This window comes from Aquarana catesbeiana, linkage group LG06 (assembly GCF_042186555.1).
Source record: "Aquarana catesbeiana isolate 2022-GZ linkage group LG06, ASM4218655v1, whole genome shotgun sequence".
In the NCBI taxonomy this organism is placed as follows: domain Eukaryota; kingdom Metazoa; phylum Chordata; class Amphibia; order Anura; family Ranidae; genus Aquarana; species Aquarana catesbeiana.
Window position 1 is genome coordinate 236515201 of NC_133329.1, and position 20628 is coordinate 236535828.

The window sequence follows — 20628 nt, forward strand, 5'->3', positions numbered from 1 at the left end:
CGGTGCCCATCAATGCTGTCAATTAGTGCTCATCAGTACAACATATCGGTGTCTCCTCATCAGTGCAGCCTTCTCAGTGCACATCAGTGAAGGAGAAAAATTACTTATTTGCTAAGAAAAACTTTTTTTTTTCAAAATTTTTGGCCTCTTTTTTTGTTTTTTAATCAAAAAATAAAAAACCCAGTGGTGAAAAAGATAAAAACTTCATATGAGTACAGTGTTGCATGATCACGCAATGGTCATTCAAAGTGTGACAGCGCTGAAAGCTGAAAATTGGCCTGGGCTGGAAGGGGGTGAAAGTGCCTGGTAGGCAAATGGTTAAAGGACTAATTTGACTTGTTTGATTTCATGGTAAATACTCTGGGAGAATTGGAGTTGCAAGTTAACTGATGCGGGATTACTATCCCCCCCCCCTTGTGCGCAGTTGTATCCTTTTAGTGTATGGAATTTACTATAAAATATTAGTATTCCCTTTGTACTTAGTAGGCTAAATATGGAAATAGTACCTGAATTTACAAATCAAACGTTCAGCAGGAGGCATATTAGGAGCAGTGAGAGTATTGATGTTTTCATAGCAAAAATTCACAAGGCCAGCCAACTAAGCTGCTGACTTTCTCCACTAGATGGCTTATTTGTCTTCCCAGCTAAAGCAGGAATATTGACTGTGGATAAGACATTGACGTGTAGCCAAGATATTGTTCCGTAATATGTGTTCCCTTTTATTAATAGTATTCTTCTTTTCTGGTAAACTGATAAGGCATTTTGCTGAATGTAACCAAATGAAAACTTAACCACTTCAGCCCGAGCCTCTTTTTTACACTTGTTTACAAGTTAAAATCATTATTTTTTTTGCTAGAAAATTACTTAGAACCCCCAAACATTATATATTTTTTTTTCTAACACCCTAGAAAATAAAATGGCGGTCATTGCAATGCTATCTGTCACATCGTATTTGCGCAGCGGTCTTACAAGCGCACTTTTAAAAAATAAGACAACAGTAAAGTTAGCCCAATTTTTTTTTTTTTTTATGTTGTGAAAGATAATGCTACGCCGAGCAAATTGATACCAAACATGTCACGCTTCAAAATTGCGCCTGCTCGTGGAATGGCGACAAACTTTTACCCTTAAAAATCTCCATATTTAAAAATTTCTTCAGGTTACCAGTTTTGAGTTGCAGAGGAGGTCTAGGGCTTATTTATTTTACTTTTTATTTTTTATTTTGATGCTGTCTTTTTAAAAATTCTTTTTTGGGTCACTTTTATTCCTCCTACAAGGAATGTAAACATCCCTTGTAAAAGAAAAAAAGCATGACTTGACCTCTTAAATATGAGATGTGGGATCAAAAAGACCTCAGATCTCATATTTACACTAAAATGAAAAATGTCACTTCCGCCCTCCCATGCTATGGAGCCGAGCAGGGGCCATCTTTCCCTCAGTCGGCAGCCAAGCATCCATGGGAGAGTACGTGATAGTCTCCACCGATACCGGCGGATCCGGTAAGCGGCGGAGATGACCGGAGTGCGGCGGGAGGGAGGGCACCTCTCCCGCCACCGATTTAAAGAGAAACTTGTGCCGTTCCCGAAAATACCAGGGTTATGGCAGCTAGCTGCTGCCATAACCCTGGTATTTAGCGTCAAAGTACTGACATGCAATTTGCGTGAAGTGATTAAAGAGTACCTCCACTTTTGTTGAGAAAAATCATTCCCCTCTGGGTGATCTATGTACATTACAAGGATTTTGCCAAACTTTGTTGCAGATTCCTACTTTGTTATTCTGAAGAAATCTGTTTCTCTGTGCCCATGTGAGGCTAATGGGAGTTGTTTCTTAATTATCAACCAGCTGCTGCACCTGCAAAGCTCTAATGTGGAAAATTGCAGGGTCTGCATCCCTTTAGTCGTGATTTCCTACTGGGAGTATCTCACCAAAAATGACATTTTTGTTGCAGGTAATGCCCAAAATCTGACCGGTATCTTAGTGCAGACTTCTGGGAAAATAAGTAAGCCAATCACACAAGCAGGAAATTACATATATATTTTTTTATATTTGCTGGGTTTTTTTTTTTTTCAACGAAAGTGGAGTTACCCTTTAAAGTCAAGAGGTACAGTATGTATTATAAAGATAGCCATCATTTAGAATTGTATCAAAAGAAAGGAAAGAGAGGCTATTTGAGGAGGAGAGGAGCATTGATAGAAGACCGTTTGAGATTTGTTTGCAGTGTTCATGAGAGTGGTTGCTGTGGAAGAGCAAAGAACACCTCGTACTGAGAACCAAGCAATTTCCCCATCCACACATTTGATGTGAATGGGGGAATCACTCCTGCTGAACGATTATTTTCTGGCGGGGAGCCTGCCCCGCCAGCAGAATACAATGATCAGTGTTGCCAGCTATAGCTGGCGGCACTGATCGGGAAAAACTTTACCTGATCTCACACGGATGGCCTCATTGGTGTGCTGCTACTCATTAACTGGCTAGTATGCAGGTTAGGGTAAGCATTTGACCAAGCAAGGTGGCCTTAGGAGTCTGTTCACACCATTGTGTTAGCAGATACAAATGCGTTTTCCTGAAAGCTCCAAAAATGAGTTTTTTACGCATTTTTAATGTGTTGAGTTAAAACATCATGCAACACAAGACACGTTTTGCATTTTTTGTGCGTAGTTCATGTAGTTACTTCCTTTTCATTTTTGTCATTCCTTGTCTTCATTTTGTGTAGTGTCTGTTTGTTTTACATCTTACATTTTTAGAGCTCTTTGAATGTATTTCCATGCCTTATCATTGACTATGTTGTAATGCATTTTTCTTTTACTAAAACAGCATTTTTTTTCCCAAAAACGCAGTGCGCTGCTATGTAACACGCCGATATAGGGCGCTTCATAGAATATAATGGTAATTGTTTTTTATGTGCTTGTATCACATAAAAACACAATGGTGTGAACAAGCCCTTATTATAAAGAAAAGTGAGGTCTAAGAACTGACTTGCTGTCTGCAAGGTGTATGTAGATCACCAGAATGAATGAACATGGTTTATTATTTATCTGTTTGTCTAGAGCATTTCACAACCTTTATTCAGTTGCAGCGCCTTTTAAAAATATAAAGAGATCCCAAGGCACCCCGGTCTAAAATGTTAATATTACTTTATTACGGGGATGAGACACACAACTATACTCACTCAATCTGTCACTGAGATTCGTTTTCTGTATTCTGCAAAAAAAAAACTGGTGCCCAATTAAGCTAGGGATTTTGCAGGTCAGTGTTGGCAGCTCTGCACATGCTCAGTTTTCACTGAGTTTCTATGCTGAGCATTTCCTTCCTGTCACATCTGAGCAGCCCCTGTGACTATAGAGTGACACATGTGAGCGCATACACAGTGGTAAATGACAGCCCATTCCTTTCCTCCTTCATACCCACTAACTAGCTAAATACAATGGTTGTGGGATATTACATGTAGATTCATGGAGGCTTTACCCTCCCTCTTATTCTAAGACACAGGCTGGAGGGGCGTGACACAGCCTGTGACTGGCAGAAATCCATGTTATATTACCAAAAAGTAATAAAGCTTGATTTCAAATATATATTTGTATGATAATTTAAAACAGTTTGATATTTATATTTATATTCCAAAGGCTTTTTTGTAAAAAAAAAAAAAAAAATTTGAACATGAGACCAGCAGCAGAGTACTAGAAGCTCCTCCTGCTTGTTTCCCTGCAGACAGGCTGGGAAAGATTTGGGGTCATGTGACAGCTGTGTATCGATTGAGAAAAGGTATTTTAGATGTTTTTATTTATTTATTTTAAATTAAAATTACAGTTCTGTCATCTACATACAGAAATACTGTAGAAGGGACAATGTAAATAAAACAGTGTGTGTGTTTAGTATCACTTTAAGGTCTTCTCTATACATCAGAAGCACCTCAACACCACAGAGTCTCCCCATCGGGGTCCACCATCACTACAGAGTCCCCTCATCTATCTCTGATTCAGGGCAAACTGGGATTTATGCTCGCGACACCCCGGGGGAACACAAGTGACACCCTGGTTGAGAAACAATGGAATTCAGAGAATCGTTTAATGCCTAATTCAAAAATATTTTAGACTATAAATATTTTAGGAAAGGAAAAAAAAAAAAAAAAAATGGCTCTCTGCCTGTGCTACACTGAAATCAAAGCAATGTTACCAGCCAGGTCAGCTCTGTGAGACAAAGACATCCTCTCCCTATGTTCTGAAAATAAGGAATGGGAGAGGTGGTCTGTAGTCCAAACACACTCCCTGTCTTAGGGAGACAGTCCTACTTCCCCCATATATGCAGCACTGTAAGGCTGCTTTCACACTGGGGCGGTAGGGGGCGTCGGCGGTACTGCTTTACCGCAGTATTCGGCCGCTAGCGGTGTGGTTTTAACCCCCCGCTGGTGGCCGGAAAAGGGTTAAAACCGCTCGTATAGCTCGGCTATAGCCGCGGTATTGCCGCGGTATAGCCCCGCTGTCCCATTGATTTCAATGGGCAGGAGCGGTGAATACACCGCTCCTTCACCACTCCAAAGATGCGGCTGTCAGGAGTTTTTTTCTTCTCCTGTCAGCGCACCGCTTCAGTGTGAAAGCCCTCGGGCTTTCACACTGAACAAACAGCAGCGGCTGTTTTGGGACGGTTTGCAGGTGCTATTTTTAGCGCAATAACGCCTGCAAACCGCCTCAGTGTGAAAGGGGTCTAAGTGAGCATTAATGCTGTAAGAGAGCATGGGGTAGTTCTAAAACAATTTGCAGAACAGTTTGCTCAGTGAAAGTGCATGTATATTTTTTTCTGTGTGAATGTGCTGCCTGAATGTTTTTCATTGATTTAAAATGGAAAACACCACATTTGGCCACTATATGGTAATAAGTATTGTAGGAAATTCTAGTATTTTCACACAGAGGTGGTAAAAACATGTAGCTGAGCCGTGGTTTTAGTGCCACCCCCCACACCTACAACCGACTACCTAAAATATGACATGCAGCCACTTGGGGTTTTACACATACCATGGTGGCGATGCTTTGTTTCACAGCCACAGAAAAAAATGATACCCTATGTTGTGTTTTGTGCACAGTACCGTCACCAGTTGTATTCTATTCATGTGAATTGGGCCGTGCTGCAACTGCAAGCCATAGGCCTGTCTCGTGGCTGCAGTGTGTTACTGGCAGGATCACCAGGTAAAAATAACGGGAAAAAGAAAACAAATGCAACTGCCACAAAATAATACATTTTTCTTCTTGGGGTTATATATTCTTTAATGTTTTTTAAAATTTATTTTCTATTTTTTTTAACTCTTTAAAAAAAAAATTAAAGAAAATCCTTTTCTTTTACAGCTATGCCCTTTCTGATGAAGCCTACCGTTCTCTGAGGGACCAGGATAAGGATCAGTGCATATTGATCACTGGGGAAAGCGGAGCAGGAAAAACAGGTACACATATACATCATAACAACCATTGACCTCACAGCAGTACGTGGAGTGCATTTATTGTGTTATTTCTTTTCAGTAATTTTATTAAGTATAGAAGTGATAATTTCAGAACAAACTGTCGTATGTATTGTCTGTACATTTTGGTAAATAGTCAAAGGACACTGCTGGTCCTATATAGAGGGAGTCTAAACGGGCTGCCAGTCAACAAAAGATTATCAATACAGTGGTGCTAATAGTTCTAGGGGCAATTTGCCAGTGCCTGAGGGCAAACTATTTGTGGACACCATATCTTGGTGTATTTTGTATAGTAGGCGTTTTTTTTTTTTCTAATGGTCATTACCTTTTTTTATTCTAGTTTTAGTCTTTATAAGGTTTTAGAGATTTTTTGGGTCTTCCAGGCCTTTGCAACTGTTAAGCAACAGTGGTAATCTGCAAGAGTAATTTAAATTGTGTTTTTGTTTAGAAGCGCTATAGTAGGATCAGGGGAAAGGACTTTACCAAATATCGCTGACATTGTCCCAAACACTTCTGCCAAATAAGTCCTGATTAATGGGCATGACCACCATATGTTAGGGTTGCACTGATACCACTTTTTTAAGACCGAGTACAAGTACCGATGCTTTTTTTTCAAGCACTCGCCAATACCGATTACCAATACTTTTTTTTATGTTATGTTATGAGTGAACAGTCAATGATCACTGTGCATTCAGAAAAGGCAAATGACATATTTATCGACTCCTTCCCCCCCTTTCCATCCTGACAGATCCGGAACAAGGGGGACCAGAGGAGCACGGGGGGGGGACTGGAGGAGCATGGAGGAGGACATGGAAGAAAACACACGGGGCAGTCAGGGATGATCGGTGCGGTACTAGTATCAGTGCAACCCTACCAAATATGGATAAGCGTGCCCACCTCTCAGCCTCAAACAGTCTGAGGAATACTTCAATACAAATTTGACTGTATGGGCGGGGACTAGATACCATCGAGAGATCACTTCAGACAAGGTTTCCAAGGCTGCTACATGAACAAGATTTAGTAGCCCACCAGATCTCAATTCACTCCTCTGGTTGTCGTGACACTAAGATCAGTAAAGTGGTTAACGTATGGGAGTACAAACAGGAAATGAGGCCCACCAAATTAAAATCTTTCTTGCACATTATAAAGCGATTCCCTGCTAAGGAAGTCAGTAATTTTCAATGAAATCACTAACTTGCTAATTTTACAGAGATTTGCAGCTCAGTCGCTCAGCGATTGTGTTTGTGCAATAATAAAAACAAAAAATAAATGCAGCGCTAAGTGAGAACGAAGGGGTGAATTACCACCCTAAATATATATGTGATGTGTATAGTAACCAATCTTACACATGATGATGATTACAAGTCACAATAAATAAAAATAAAAAAACACAAACTCCAGTTGTTAGGAGAAATGTCCATGGTGCATTATAAATTCATCAACCAAGGCAATGTGATATTTATAGTGAGGAAAAGAGACACATGTGAATAGTGTTCTTAAATCAAGTAGATATTCTTTATGTATTCGAGGTCCACACGTAAATGGATGGGGCAAATGCGCTTACCAGAAGGGGTGGACACTCTCACCATACGGCGGGGTGTCATTCAGGCTTACAGATCTACCGATCCTGGGAGTGCTTGCTAGGAGGTGCTGGTGATGGGTTCCAGTGATCACATCTGGAGCAGCCTTGGATAGGAGATGGATCTTGAATCTTCCACGGATGGATGGGTTCCCCTCTACAGCGAACAAGCAGCTGGGAGATGCAGCTTTCACCACATCAGAAAGGGATTCATGTAGAGGGAAGAAAAAGTCTCCACATAGTTCATGAATCAGTTAGAAAAAGGTTTATTGGAAACCACCAAAAAGAGGGATACTTCACAAACATCAGATAAAAAATGGATAAAAATAGTGATCACAAATGAGATAAAAATTGCATGGTAACAGGGTACAAATGGCTTCAGCAACCCGACATGTTTCGGACGATGGTCCTTCTACTGGGGCATACAGGCTTATACCTGGTACCACGCTTACTTATACAGACAATAAAACTAAAAATAACGATCAGCTGTGTGTGCCGCCGCTGGGTGATCAAACGGACCAATCAGAGAAGAATACTATGTATGTGACCTTCGTCCTTAAAGCATGTGATAAGACCAGCCAATCAAGGCTTCAGGTGCTAGGTCACATGCCAGCGTCATTGGGGATGATGTCATCGCGCACCGGCGGCTGCGCTCCAAGCCTCACTTCCAAACTAGGAAGGAGCCAGTAAGGAGATACAGCGAGGGGTGAAATAACTCCGCCCAACCGCCAGCAATCAACGTCATTGCGCAGCTGAACAGGGCGCTCATATCCCAGTCACTTCCTGTGTCAACGGAAGTGTAAATAGGACACTGGTAGGAGAAGAAAAGACAAATACTGAACTAAAAATGCCCTACAAACAATCTTTATGGACAACCAACGGGGCACCTCCTAAGTGGATGTGTGACTGTCGGAACAAGACATACACAACACCCCATAAATGTAAGAGAAGGTCCCGCGTTGGTGTCCACAAATAAAGGACAAAGTATTAGCATTGTGCTGTAAAGCCACACACCTGCAACCAGATGTTGGGAAAACCATGTGTGAGACATGGTCGTCCCATAAGGATAATTACAATATACCTGGGAATTTACAAAAAACATCCATAATAATCCATCCAAAATAAAAAATATAAAAATCATATATAAAATTATGTGTATATATGTAAACTGACATAAAGGAAAAGGAGAAAAAGGAAAACAGAAAACCTCCATATCTGATCCTATAGAATGGCTGGCCCATAAAACATCTAGGGTATCCAAGCCACACCCATATAACCCAATATATATAGTGCCCGTCATCCAATTCTGGGGGTTCAAACCAAGTCCTAAACCCCAGGATTGCATGACAGGAAAGCAAAAAGTTACATATATGGGTCGAAACCCTAGAATGTATAAGGGACTCAGAAGCTACCACAAACTAGGATTTGTTTATAAACGCATTTATGTCCCATTCAACATTTAACCCATAAGGGGAGTAGCTTCTTAACTGGAAGATCCAGAAAGTTTCGAGTTTGGATACTCCCCTGGTGCGTGGACCACCTCTCCAATGCGGGACAAATTTATCTATGACTTGAAACTTAGTGCCCCTCGGGTTCTTGTCATGGAAATGGAGAAAATGGCGAGGAACACTGTGGTTGGTACGGCCTAGTTTGATGGCAGTAATGTGTTCATTTACTCTGGTGCCGAATGTTCTTATAGTCCGACCCACATATTGCTTATTACAAGAACATATAATAAGGTATACTATGTAACGAGTAGTGCATGTGGCAAAATGTTTCATATGGTAAATGGTGGAAGTGACTGAGGACTGGAATGTCTCAGATTTTTTACGTCCCAGGAGGTTATACATACATACATTGCACCTTTTACAGGGGTGGTACCCTTTAGCTTCAGGGAAGAACGATGGTTGGGTAGGGGCTTCGATGACATTATGGGAGATACGGTTTCGTAAAGATGGAGCTCCCCTAAATGTAACTCCTGCTCTGGTAGGAAGCACCGGGCCTAATATTGGATCGTTTCTCAAGACATTCCAATGACAGTTCAAAATGTGCTTAATTTGTCTATGTTGGACTGAAAATTGTGTAAACAGTGACCATTTAAACCTGGTGATGCTGGCTGCTATTTTATTTAGTACATGACCTCTTTCCAGTAGCGCAACGATATTCATCATCTTTTTGTGTTTGTGCAATGTTTCATGTCAGCAACAATCCCTCTACTTTCACATCTATGGCTTAGCCACAAAGCATTGATGAAGAGCAATTTGTAGCAATAAATGCTATCCTAATATTATGGCATGAGTTTGACCTGTACCTTGGGGACAAATAACCAGTGACTATAGTGATCTCATTGCTAGCCACAAATCCCTATTAGCTGGCATTACTGATTTGTAGCGGCAAACAATCGCCCATCCCTATGCTGAAGTGACAAGAACTTGTCGGACTGAACAAGGGAATTTCACGTGTGGAAGCACTAGGTCCACAATATTTTATTGATTACAGTGAAATGATTTTGTTTGTGAACTTGTCAGAAGTGGTACAGTTTCATATACCTGTTGGGAGGTGGGGTTATATTTAGGCAAACAGATTGCAATATAGGGACACCAGTACCGAGACACAAGTAATATGTAGATAATAGTTGCTCTGAAAAGTATTGGAAAGAAGGGGCGTGCTTACAAATTAGATTAAAATGTTATTTGGTTGTTTATTAAAATGGTTTTAAAGGCATTTTAATTTTAGTATTTGTCTATAAATTAAAGCCTAAGTTTAGGTTATTTTATTTATTTATTTTTCTATTTTTTTAAATCAGCACAAGGGATGGTACTTACATTTATTGCAAAGTGTCCTTTGTGCCGGCGCTGGTTGTCCTAGTTGGAACACAAAGTCCTCTGTACACCCTATTCCATTCAGTTTTAATGGTGTTCAGTGCTGTGGGAGTTGTTATAAGCAAAAGCATAAAGTAATGTAATAATCTGTAAGACCCCTTTCACGCTGGGGCGGTTTGCAGGCGCTAAATCGCTAAAAATAGTGCCTGCAAACTGACCTGAAACAGCCACTGCTGTTTCTCCAGTGTGAAAGCCCCGAGGGCTTTCACACTGGAGCGGTGCACTGGCAGGATGGGAAAAAAGTCCTGCTAGCTGCATCTTTGGAGTGGTGAAGGAGCGGTGTGTTTACCGCTTGTCCACCGCTCCTGCCCATTGAAAGCAATGGGGCAGCGCGGCTATACCGCCGGCAAAGCGCCTCTGCAGAGGTGCTTTGCGGTGGTTTTTCCTCCCCACTAGCAGCTGAATACCGCCGCTAAAATGCCGGTAAAGCGCCACTAATAATAGTGCTTTACCGCCGATGCACCTCCTGCCCCAGTGTGAAAAGGGGCCTTATGGGGGTGTTTGCAGCAGGTACTGCAACACTTGTCAGGATAGAAGAAAAATGGAGCAAAATGCCAACAAATTCTTGAGGAAAATCTGCTGCTCTCTGCCAGAAAGTTGTCAATGGGAAGGTTGTTTACCTTCCAACATGACAATGACCAAAGCACACAGCAAAAATGACCAGATAGTGGTTGAAGGAGAAAAAGGTGAATAAAGTGAACTAAAGACTGTAATTAAAGCAAAAAATGGTCCAACAAGATACTGACATAAGGGGGTGATACTTTTTCCAACTTTTTTTTCTGACATGTATGTGTTGTATCTTTCACTTGGATGTTAGAAGTTGCACTTCTAAGTGCGTAAATACAGCTGGATAAAACAAACATGGTGCCTGTCTTTATTTCAGGCTCAAAGCAGCAAAATATGATTATTTTAAAGGGTGTGATTCTTTTCTATGCCCACTGTAAATATGGGGGGGTGCATAGTGGGTACTCTTGACGAGAGCCATTGACAGGTCCAGCACTCAAATGAGCCCCTGCAGCAGCCAAGTTTAAGGCTGGGGGGTGTATGGGGTCAGAGGACTTTGGAATTTAAAGCAGTATTAAACCCAAAAGCAAACATCTATTATATTGCAACATACTAATTCTCCAATGTGATGGTTGTATTAGTTTTCTATTTTAGGCTTGCTTCTATTTTCACCTGATTATCCAGACAGTAAATCTATTCATTTTTGAACAGAAAAGCTCTCTTCCAGTTACAAGGATGAGACAGACCATTTAACACTGGCGTGGGGGTGCAGGTTTGCTTTAACTACTTTTAAAGTGCTAGCTGGAATGTGGTTTCAGTTTATTAGTGTATTTAAATCTGCTAGTACTTCTAATATCCCCCCCCCCCCGCAGACTGACCATGCTGCTGTCCAAATCTACCCGCTGTGCTTATTCATCCAGAGTGGTGTCTGTATAATACAGGAGGTGTGTTACTGGCCATATCACCAGGGAAAACAGCCTGACAAAAGAACGCAGCCACTAGATCTAATGATTGTTAAGCTGCAATATATGACATTTTTGGTTTTGGGTTTAATACCGCTTTAACAATGAGAGTAGGCACCAGCACAATGGACACATAGCTTTAAATGTAATTACCATCTCTTGTGCTGATTTTTTTTTTTTAACCCAAGCTTGGGCTTTAATTATATATGTATTATCTGAAATGGACAGTCAGTATGCTTTGGCCATGCTCTTTATAAAAGAGAGAGGAGGGTGTAAGACACGAGGGGGATGAATGTGCACACAAAACTATTATCCTGGGGGAGCTAAAAAGTAAACATGTCCAGTCCTGACCAACGTGCACCCACATGTTGACTTCTGCAGGAATTAGACAAGAAGGGTCCCTCTGCTGCTTTATTGCTCACCAAAAATCCCAGTCACCCCAACCCCACATTGCTTATATAGCCAGGATGAGTGTCAGCAAGAGGTCCCCAACTTGTAGGACCTTGTATTCCACTACAGGACCTCCTCAAAACACCAAGCCTTTATCAGGGATTCATGGTTGATTCTTGTACCTGCTCCTGCACATTGAATGCTCTGCAGGTGAAGATTTTATTTTTAAAATCCTCATTTGCATTACCTGCCAATTGTTTGTTAAATTAAAAAAAACAAAACAAAAGCTGTTGTAAAATAATTCTCATGGGCAATTCATACAGGCAGAGCAGTAGGGAAATATGTATATAAATCTGTACAAAAAGTCCAAAGGCCATAAATCTTTATTGCTTCTGCCCTTACAGTAAATATTTTCGGTTTCATTAAAATACCATGGCCCCAGAATGACACGATTCAAACATACAGCATTTTTGTCTACATCACTTTCCTACATGAGTCGACTTCAGTAATGCTTATTATTCAGAAACGCCAGTTCACATCAATCCCATAACCAGATACATGAATCACTTCCTATGATCTAAGAGGGCAAAGTTCTTATGAAACCGTTCGAAAACGCTTTTCACATCACAACCACATAAATTATCCAGTCTAGATGGTTAGAGGTGGTAAGGTAATATATTATTCTACTCTGTGATGTAACGTGATCCAGATAACTCTGAGGAGCAAGTACTACAGAATGCATTTATAAAATTGAATAGAAATAAACTAGTGTCTTGCGATAATTTTTAAAAAGAAATACTTTTTAGTTCCATGGTTTTGGCAGCCATGTATTATTACATTTGCCTTTCCTAATCCAACAGAAAAATGAGACGTGGTAGGTAGGCAGACTTGGGTATGGCAAGAACAAAATGTTTAACCACTTGATCTCTGGAAGGTTTTACCCCCTTCATGACCAGGACATTTTTGCTATTGCGCTACTTTAACTGGCAATTGCGCAGTCATGCAACACTGTACGCAAATGAAATTAATAAAAAAAAAAAATCCCACACAGAGAGCTTTCCTTTGGTGGTATTTGAGCACCATTGGTTTTTTTATTCTTTGCTACATAAATAGAAAAAATACCAAAAATTAAAAAAAAAACCCACCTTTTCTTTTTTCATAAATTTAGGGCAAAAGGCTGCTATGTTTCTTTGGTAAAAATAACCCAAATCAGTATATATTTAGTCTGTGTGAAACTTATAGGATCTACAAAGACGTAAAGGGGGACCGGGAATGTGACCTAAGGCTCGATTCACATCTATGCATGTTGCTTTTGAGCGTTTCTGGAGTTATTTTTGTGATGCTTGCCACGTTTTTGAGCAGCGTTTTTACAGCGTTTTTGCGGCGTTTTTTTTTTTGGTTTTTTTAGACTGTATACAGTCTAAAAGAAAAAAAAAAGCATCAAAAACGCTGTAAAAAACGCTGCACTTGCGTTTTTGATGCTGGTCCATTGACTTCTATTACATGCAAAACGCTGCATTTTGCATGAAAAAAAAGTCCCTGACCCTTTCCAAAAACGCAGAGGTACAAAAAGGCATTGATGTGAACATGTTCCATAGGAACCCATGTTAAAAAATTCCCATTCATTTCTGCAAAATGCAAAATGCATAAAAAAATACGCTAGTGTGAATGGAGCCTAAAGGGGGGAACTGCGACATAAATAGGGAGGGCTTATTTGTAAATGTCTGAAATTTTAAAATTTGCATTCTTAGGTAAAAAATTATTAAACAGTTTATAAAAGCCGCAATGTTTCACTTGAAAAAGGTGTTTTGAGCAACAGCATAGTCTTAAGAACTGACGTCATTGTTGTGAACATGTAGCTAGGCGTGTTATTTCTGTTGGTGCTCAGTGGTATTCAGTGCAGAAAACATCCAGCTCTGCCCTACATTCCATTTCAGCAACAAATATTTGCAACATGAAGAACAATAAAAAAGTATATGTATCATATATATATATATATATATATATATATATATATATATATATATATATATATACATACATATATATATATATATATACTGTATTTATCGGCGTATAACGCGCACCCCAAGTTTAGGAGGGAATTTTAAGGAAAAAACTTGTAGGAGGGAAGTTTAAGGAAAAAAACTTACATTTAAATGCCTCATCAGTGTTCATCTGCAGCCTTGTCAGTGTCCATCTGTAGCATTGTCCCTCATTGCAGCCTTGTCAGTGTCCATCTGTAGCATTGTCCCTCATTGCAGCCTTGTCAGTGTCCATCTGTAGCATTGTCCCTCATTGCAGCCTTGTTAATGTCCATCTGTAGCATTGTCCTCCATTGCAGCCTTGCCCCCCATTGCAGCCTTGCCCCCCATTGCAGCATTGTCCCCCATTGCAGCCTTGTCAGTGTCCATCAGTAGTCTGCAGCCCATTGCAGCCTTGCCCTGTGTCGTTTGCAGTACATCTGGCGTTTAAAAATGGCGCCGCCATTCTCGGCGGCTTTCGGCCATTCTCGGCGGCTTTCGTCCGTTCTCAACGGCTTTCTGACGCACTCGGCTTTCGCCGGCTCACGCGGGACTGCGAGAGCCGCCAAGAATGGGCAAAAGCGGCCGAGAGCCGCCGAGAATGGCCGAAAGCGGCAGAAAGCCGCCGAGAAAGACCGAAATCGGCCGAAAATCGCAGAGAACGTCTGAAAGCCGCCGAGAGCTGCCAAAAGGCTCACAATTGGCGGAGGATTGGCACGCATGATTTTCCCCTGATTTTAAGGGGAAAAAAAAGTGTGTGTTATACGCCGATAAATACGGTATATATATAATATATATAGTAATACACAAACTTCCTCTTTATTACTTAAAGCATAACTAAAGTCAAAACTTTTTTTTTTAAGTTTTGTATAGCGTGGAGGGGGATTAGAACACTTGTAAATTTTTATTGCTGTCTGTGCCCCCGTTAAGGTGATTCACCCTCTCTGTCCTGTTTACCATTATCATTGAAAGTAAAAGAAAATTCCACATTTTCGGTTGTCCCCAGAAAAGTAATAGGGTGAAATTTTCCAATGGGGACACTAGGAATTCCCTTAATTTGCAGGGATTTCCTCTCAGTTCCTTTTTGGCTATGGGACAGGAAGTGAATAGAAATCTCTGCAATGGAACACAGTTGGTGAAAAAAAAATCTGACGGGTTATAACTCTCCCTTGCTCTATCCAAAATGTAAAAAAAAGTTTTGCCTATAGTTCTACTTTAAAAAACCCAAAAAAACCAAACACGATATATTTACCTGCTCTGTTGCAGTGGATTTGCACAGAGCAGCCTGGATCTTCCTCTTCTCGAGTCCCTCTTCGGTGCTCCTGGCCCCTCCCTCCTGTCCAGGGCCCCCACAGCAAGCAGCTTGCTATGGGGGCACCTGAGCCGAATTGGGAGCCAATGGCGCCGCTTATGTGTCTGTCAATCAGGAGGAGAGTCCCGGACAGTTAAGACACTCTTTGACATCACTAGAGAGAGAGGGGGCTTAGGTAAGTATTTGGGGGTGCTGGGGAGGCTGCTGCACACAGGTTTTTTTATCTTAATGCATATTATAACCTGCCTTTATAACTACTGTAAGTCCCAACCAGTATGTAGGACTTTTATACTTATTGTCAAGTGTGCTGGCAACGTCACGCATATTCTTTTTCTTTTTTTTTTTTTTTTTTGTGATCTTAAAGCAGTAAGTATGGTACTGTTGGATGAAACACCAAGGGGTCATAGAGTTACAAAACCTGCTAGTTAAAGTGGAACTAAACTCTCCTATCCTTTTCAGCCAAAGAAGCTACCATCTTGGCCTCTGTTTGATCTGTAACTGCCGTGGAGCTGCATACAGTTGTGCTCATATGTTTACATACCCTGGCAGTATTTATGATTTCTTTGCCATTTTTCAGAGAATATGAATGATAACACAAAAACTTTTACTCATGGTTAGTGTTTGGCTGAAGCCATTTATTAATCAACTGTGTTTACTCTTTTTAAATCATAATCACAACAGAAACTACCCAAATGACCCTGCTCAAAAGTTTACATACCCCAGTTCTTAATACCCTGTATTGACCCCTTTAACATCAATGACAGCTTGAAGTCTTTTGTGGTATTTGTGGATGAGGCTCTTTATCTTCTCAGATGGTAAAGCTGCCCGTTCCTCTTGACAAAAAGCCTCCAGTTCCTGTAAATTCTTGGGCTGTCTTGCATGAACTGCACGTTTTGAGATCTCCCCAGAGTTTTCTACTTCTTGATTAGAGTTTGAACTCTGCTGATTGGCATTCTCCATTCCTTGGGTATCTTGTTGTATCCTTTTCCTGTTTTATAGAGTTCAACTACCTTTTCCCGCAGATCCTTTTGACAATTATTTTGCTTTCCCCATGACTCAGAATCCAGAAATGTCAATGCAGCGCTGGATGAAAGATACAAGGGTCTGTCTGGAGTCCAGAAACTCATTGACCTTTTATACACACACACTAATTACAAGCAAACCGATCACAGGTGGGGATGGTTACCTTTTAATAGCCATTCAGGCCGGGTTCACACTTGTAAGACTTTGAGCTCATGTTGCATGACGTGTGAAAATCAATGTTTCTCTATGGGAGCCGTCTTAACTGGTCCGACACAAGTTGGTCTGACTTTGAAAATGCTCCCTGCACTACTTTGGTCCAACTTTGATTCTACTTCAGCCCATTGAATATCACTGAATTCGGATCAAAGTCTGATCGTCATCTTAACTGGTCCGACTTTGGCATGCGACTTGTGCTCTGATGATCTTGAAGGGGAACTCCACGCCAAATGAAAAAAAAAAAAAAAAAAGGGTTCCCCCTCCAAGAGCATACCAGGCCCTTGCTGTGTGCGTGGTGGGCCACTACTTATATTGGCATGGGGCGGGGTCCCCACGTGACCTCACCAGAGGCCCCGCCCCTTATGGCGTCACCATCATGCACCGCACGGTGATGTCATAAGGGGCAAGGCCTCTGGGTGACATCACCCAGTGGCCCAGCCCCATGCCAATATAAGTAGTGGCACACCCAGCATTAGAGCGGAAGAGAGTCAAGTCAACATCGGAAGAAGAACAGAGGGAGAAGACAGCGGAGAAGACAGCGGACAAGACCCGGCAGAGGCAGAAGACAGAGGGAGAAGAACCAGAGAGGGCTAGAATACCTGGCAGAGTCAGAAGACATCGCCAGAAGAGGGAGAGGAGCCAGAGAGTGGAGAAGAAATAGTTTTTTTTAACATTTTGTGTGGAGTTCCCCCTAAAGATTCATACCAGACACAGTGCCTGGTATTGTCAGGGATCAAAGTCAGATCCCTGTTCATTAAAGTCGGACACATGTCGGATTTCAAGTCGCAGGGCAAAGTTGGATCCACAGTCATACGACTGTCGTGTCGTACCAGTGTGAACTCGGCCTTAAACCCTTTTGTGTCAACTTGTGTGCATGTTATCAGGCCAAAATCACCAGGGTGTGTAAACTTTTTTGATCAGGGTCATTTGAGTAGTTTCTGTTAGGATTTAAAAAGAGTAAACACAGTTGATTGATAATAAATGACTTCAGCCAAACACTAACCATTAGTGAAAAAAAAATGGTTTTGTTATTCATATTCTCTGAAAAATGGCCAAGAGATCATAAATTCTGCCAGGGTTGTAAACATATGAGCACAACTATGTATGATCAGTTATGACACCAGCTATTTGATGGTTTGACAGTTTGGTTGAGAGCACAAGCAAATGTGATAGTTAGTATTCCTGACATTCCGGGAATGTAACTGTTTTTAAAACTGTTAAATCACTAGGTTTGGTTCCACTTTAAATATGTACATATGTGTTAATGGGCCATATGTAGCATACATCCGCAGGGTATGCTTCTGATTTTAGTGCTTATCAGACCACACATATATACAATACAAATTGCAGTATAGTTCCAGCTGAGCCATAGTTGCACTTCTACAGCATCTGGTACAGCATTCTTTGAGAACACAATACAGTATCATTCTTTTTAAGCCCATATACTCAACAGTTCAGACCTTTTTCTACAACAGTTCAGACCTTTTCCTGAAGTGATGTAGACCTCATTCACATGGTGTGTATTATACTGTATGCCTGTGCAGAGCCATGTTTACAGGAATTCACAGGTTTTCCATGAATCCCTGGGCAGGCAGTCCATTGATGTCAATTGACATTCCTGTGGGTGCGGGTGCATGTCCCCAAACTCATGGTATGTTCAGGGACACGCACCCACAGCAGCTGTGTCAGTATTGATAAAACATCTGTACAGTGTAGTATGCTGTGTGAACAGGGTCTTAAAGTGGTTGTAAAGTCAGATTTACAAAAAACTGGCATCCCCTCTGTTGTATGAAGCTATAAAGTACTGTGTGTCAGTTTTTCTAAAATTTATAATCCTAAATACCTTTTTGCACATCTCTGCTGTGTAGTCAAGTGACATTCCTCCTTCCCTGATCTAAGGAGAGCAGCGGGAGGGGCTGAAATTCCCCTCCTGGCATCAGCCAGCCAGCCAGCAGAGGGAGATCACGTGACTACACAGCAGTGCTGTGCAAGAAGGTATTTAGGATTATAATTTTAGAAAAACTGACACCCAGTACTTTATATCTTCATACAACAGAGGGGATGCCAGTTATTTGTAAATCTTACTTTACAACCACACTGATTAGTGGTAGAAGGGGAGGGGCGGGGAGGAGATCTGCTCTCGCACACAGATATGGCAGGCAGGGAGGGAGGGGGAGAGACTCTGTGCGAGATGCCGGATGCATGTAAACTGACCATGGTATGATCAGAAGCCATTATTACCATGGTCCGTACACCTAGGGGGGCACAGGAACAGGCAGGATCAACCAGGTATTTTACAACATAGAATGGGACAGATAACACTGCAAGAAGCGTTGTGGTATTTATGCTTTAAAAGAACAGAAGCACTTTTTTTCTTGGGGTTAAAACCGCTTTAAAGAGCCACTTTGATGTTATTTGATTGGTGTGTCACCCTTTCCATTTGTTCTGATGACCATTGCTACACGTACAAAAAAAGTAATAAAAATATATTTTGAGTAGTTTTCCCAGAAGTAATAAGAAGGTTTGAAATCTAGTGGAAACACGTGATCCGGTGAATTCCCCTTCCTGTTGTGTTTTAAAAGAGTTTTTAATCTTTTTCTACTCTTTCCAAAACTGTCCAATACCTCAAAACAAAAAAATTTAAAACATTGAAATTTTCTATTGTAAACAAGCATCTTTGAGCAAACCTTTTGTCAATAATTCACACAAGGTAAGGGAACTTCTAGGTGTAGCTGCATCAATTTTTTTGTCCCCCGTTGTCTGTTCTAGTTTTGTAAATGAGTTCTAGTGTACAGAACACCTAATTAGAAGCCTGCTCACAGCTATCATTAAAAAATTTAATTCAAACCAGACATTAGGCAAGACCTTTTAATGAAAGCAAAAAACATAAACTGGCCCTCTAATATGAGATAGATTAACCAGTTAGTTATGCAGAAAAGGAGTGTTAATTGCCATGAAATAATGATCAGTCATTCCCTAGTAAAAGTGTCCCGGCAATATTATTAGAAGTACATCTTCATTTCATTATAGAAAAAACTGAAGCCATACTGTGAGTAGGAGACAGTCATTTCCTGTGGCTGTGGGAAAAAGGCTTTCTACAGTTGCATTAAATGGTATTAGATTTTTTTATATGAGGTGTGCAAATTATTCTAGAGTTTCTTAATAAATGCATTTTGGGACAAAAACTGAAACCGTGTTATTAGACAATTTACATCACATACACACTACCATTTTAGAACACCCCCATTTTTGTAGTTTTTATTGAAAAGTATGCAGTTTAACCACTTAAGGACCAAGCCTCTTTTTTACACTTGTTTAAAGTTAAAATCATGTTTTTTTGCTAGAAAATTACTTAGAACCCCCAAACATTATATATTTTTTTTCTAACACCCTAGAGAATAAAATGGCGGTCATTGCAATACTTTCTGTCATACCGTATTTGCGCAGCGGTCTTACAAGCGCACTTTTTTTTTTTTTTTTAGAAAAAATACAGTAGAGTTAGCCCGATTTTTTTTTTTTTTCTTTTCTTTTCTTTTATTGTGAAAGATAATGTTACGCTGACATGTCACGCTTCAAAATTGCACCCACTTGTAGAATGGCAACAGACTTTTTCCCTTAAAAATCTTCATAGGCGCTATTTAAAGATGTCTGCAGATTACCAGTTTTGAGTTACAGAGGTCTAGTGCTAGAATTATTCCTCTTGCTTGAATGATCGCGGTGATACCTCACGTATAGTTTGAACACTGTTTTCATATGCGGGCACTACTCACGTATGCATTCGCTTCTGCGCGTGAGCTCGTCGGGATGGGGCATTTTAAAAAGACATTTTTTTTCTTTATTTTAATTTTAATTTTTTATTTTGACAGTTTAAAAAAAAAAAAAAAGATCACTTTTATTCCTATTACAAGGAATGTAAACATCCCTTGTAATAGAAAAAAAAACATGACAGGACCTCTTAAATATGAGATCTTGGGTCAAAAAAACCTCAGATCTCATATTTACACTAAAATGCAATTAAAAAAAGTCTTTAAGAGCTATGGGTGGAAGTGACATTTAACGTCGCTTCCGCCCTCCCATGTTATAGAGCAGAGCAGGGGTGATCTTCCCCTCAGTCGGCAGCCAGGCATCCATGGGAGAGGACGTGATCATCTCCGCCGCTACCGGCGTTTCTGGTAAGCGGCAGAGACGACCGGAGCACGGCGGGAGGGGGGTGCTGCCATGACCACGGTGTCAGCGTCAAAGTACAGACGTACGGGTATGTCGTTTTGCGTGAAGTGGTTAATGTCTCAGTGT

The 20628-nt window shown here is 40.8% G+C and overlaps 1 protein-coding gene across 4 annotated transcripts in view; it reads left to right on the forward strand.

The window, feature by feature from the left end:
* Positions 1-20628, forward strand: part of MYO1B (myosin IB) — a 429075-nt gene that overhangs the window by 180444 nt on the left and 228003 nt on the right. For all 4 annotated transcript variants that reach the window (XM_073633091.1, XM_073633093.1, XM_073633094.1 and 1 more), the window contains exon 4: positions 5334-5428. In XM_073633091.1, coding sequence (XP_073489192.1) covers positions 5334-5428 — 95 coding nt within the window. The remainder of the gene's footprint in view (positions 1-5333; positions 5429-20628) is intronic.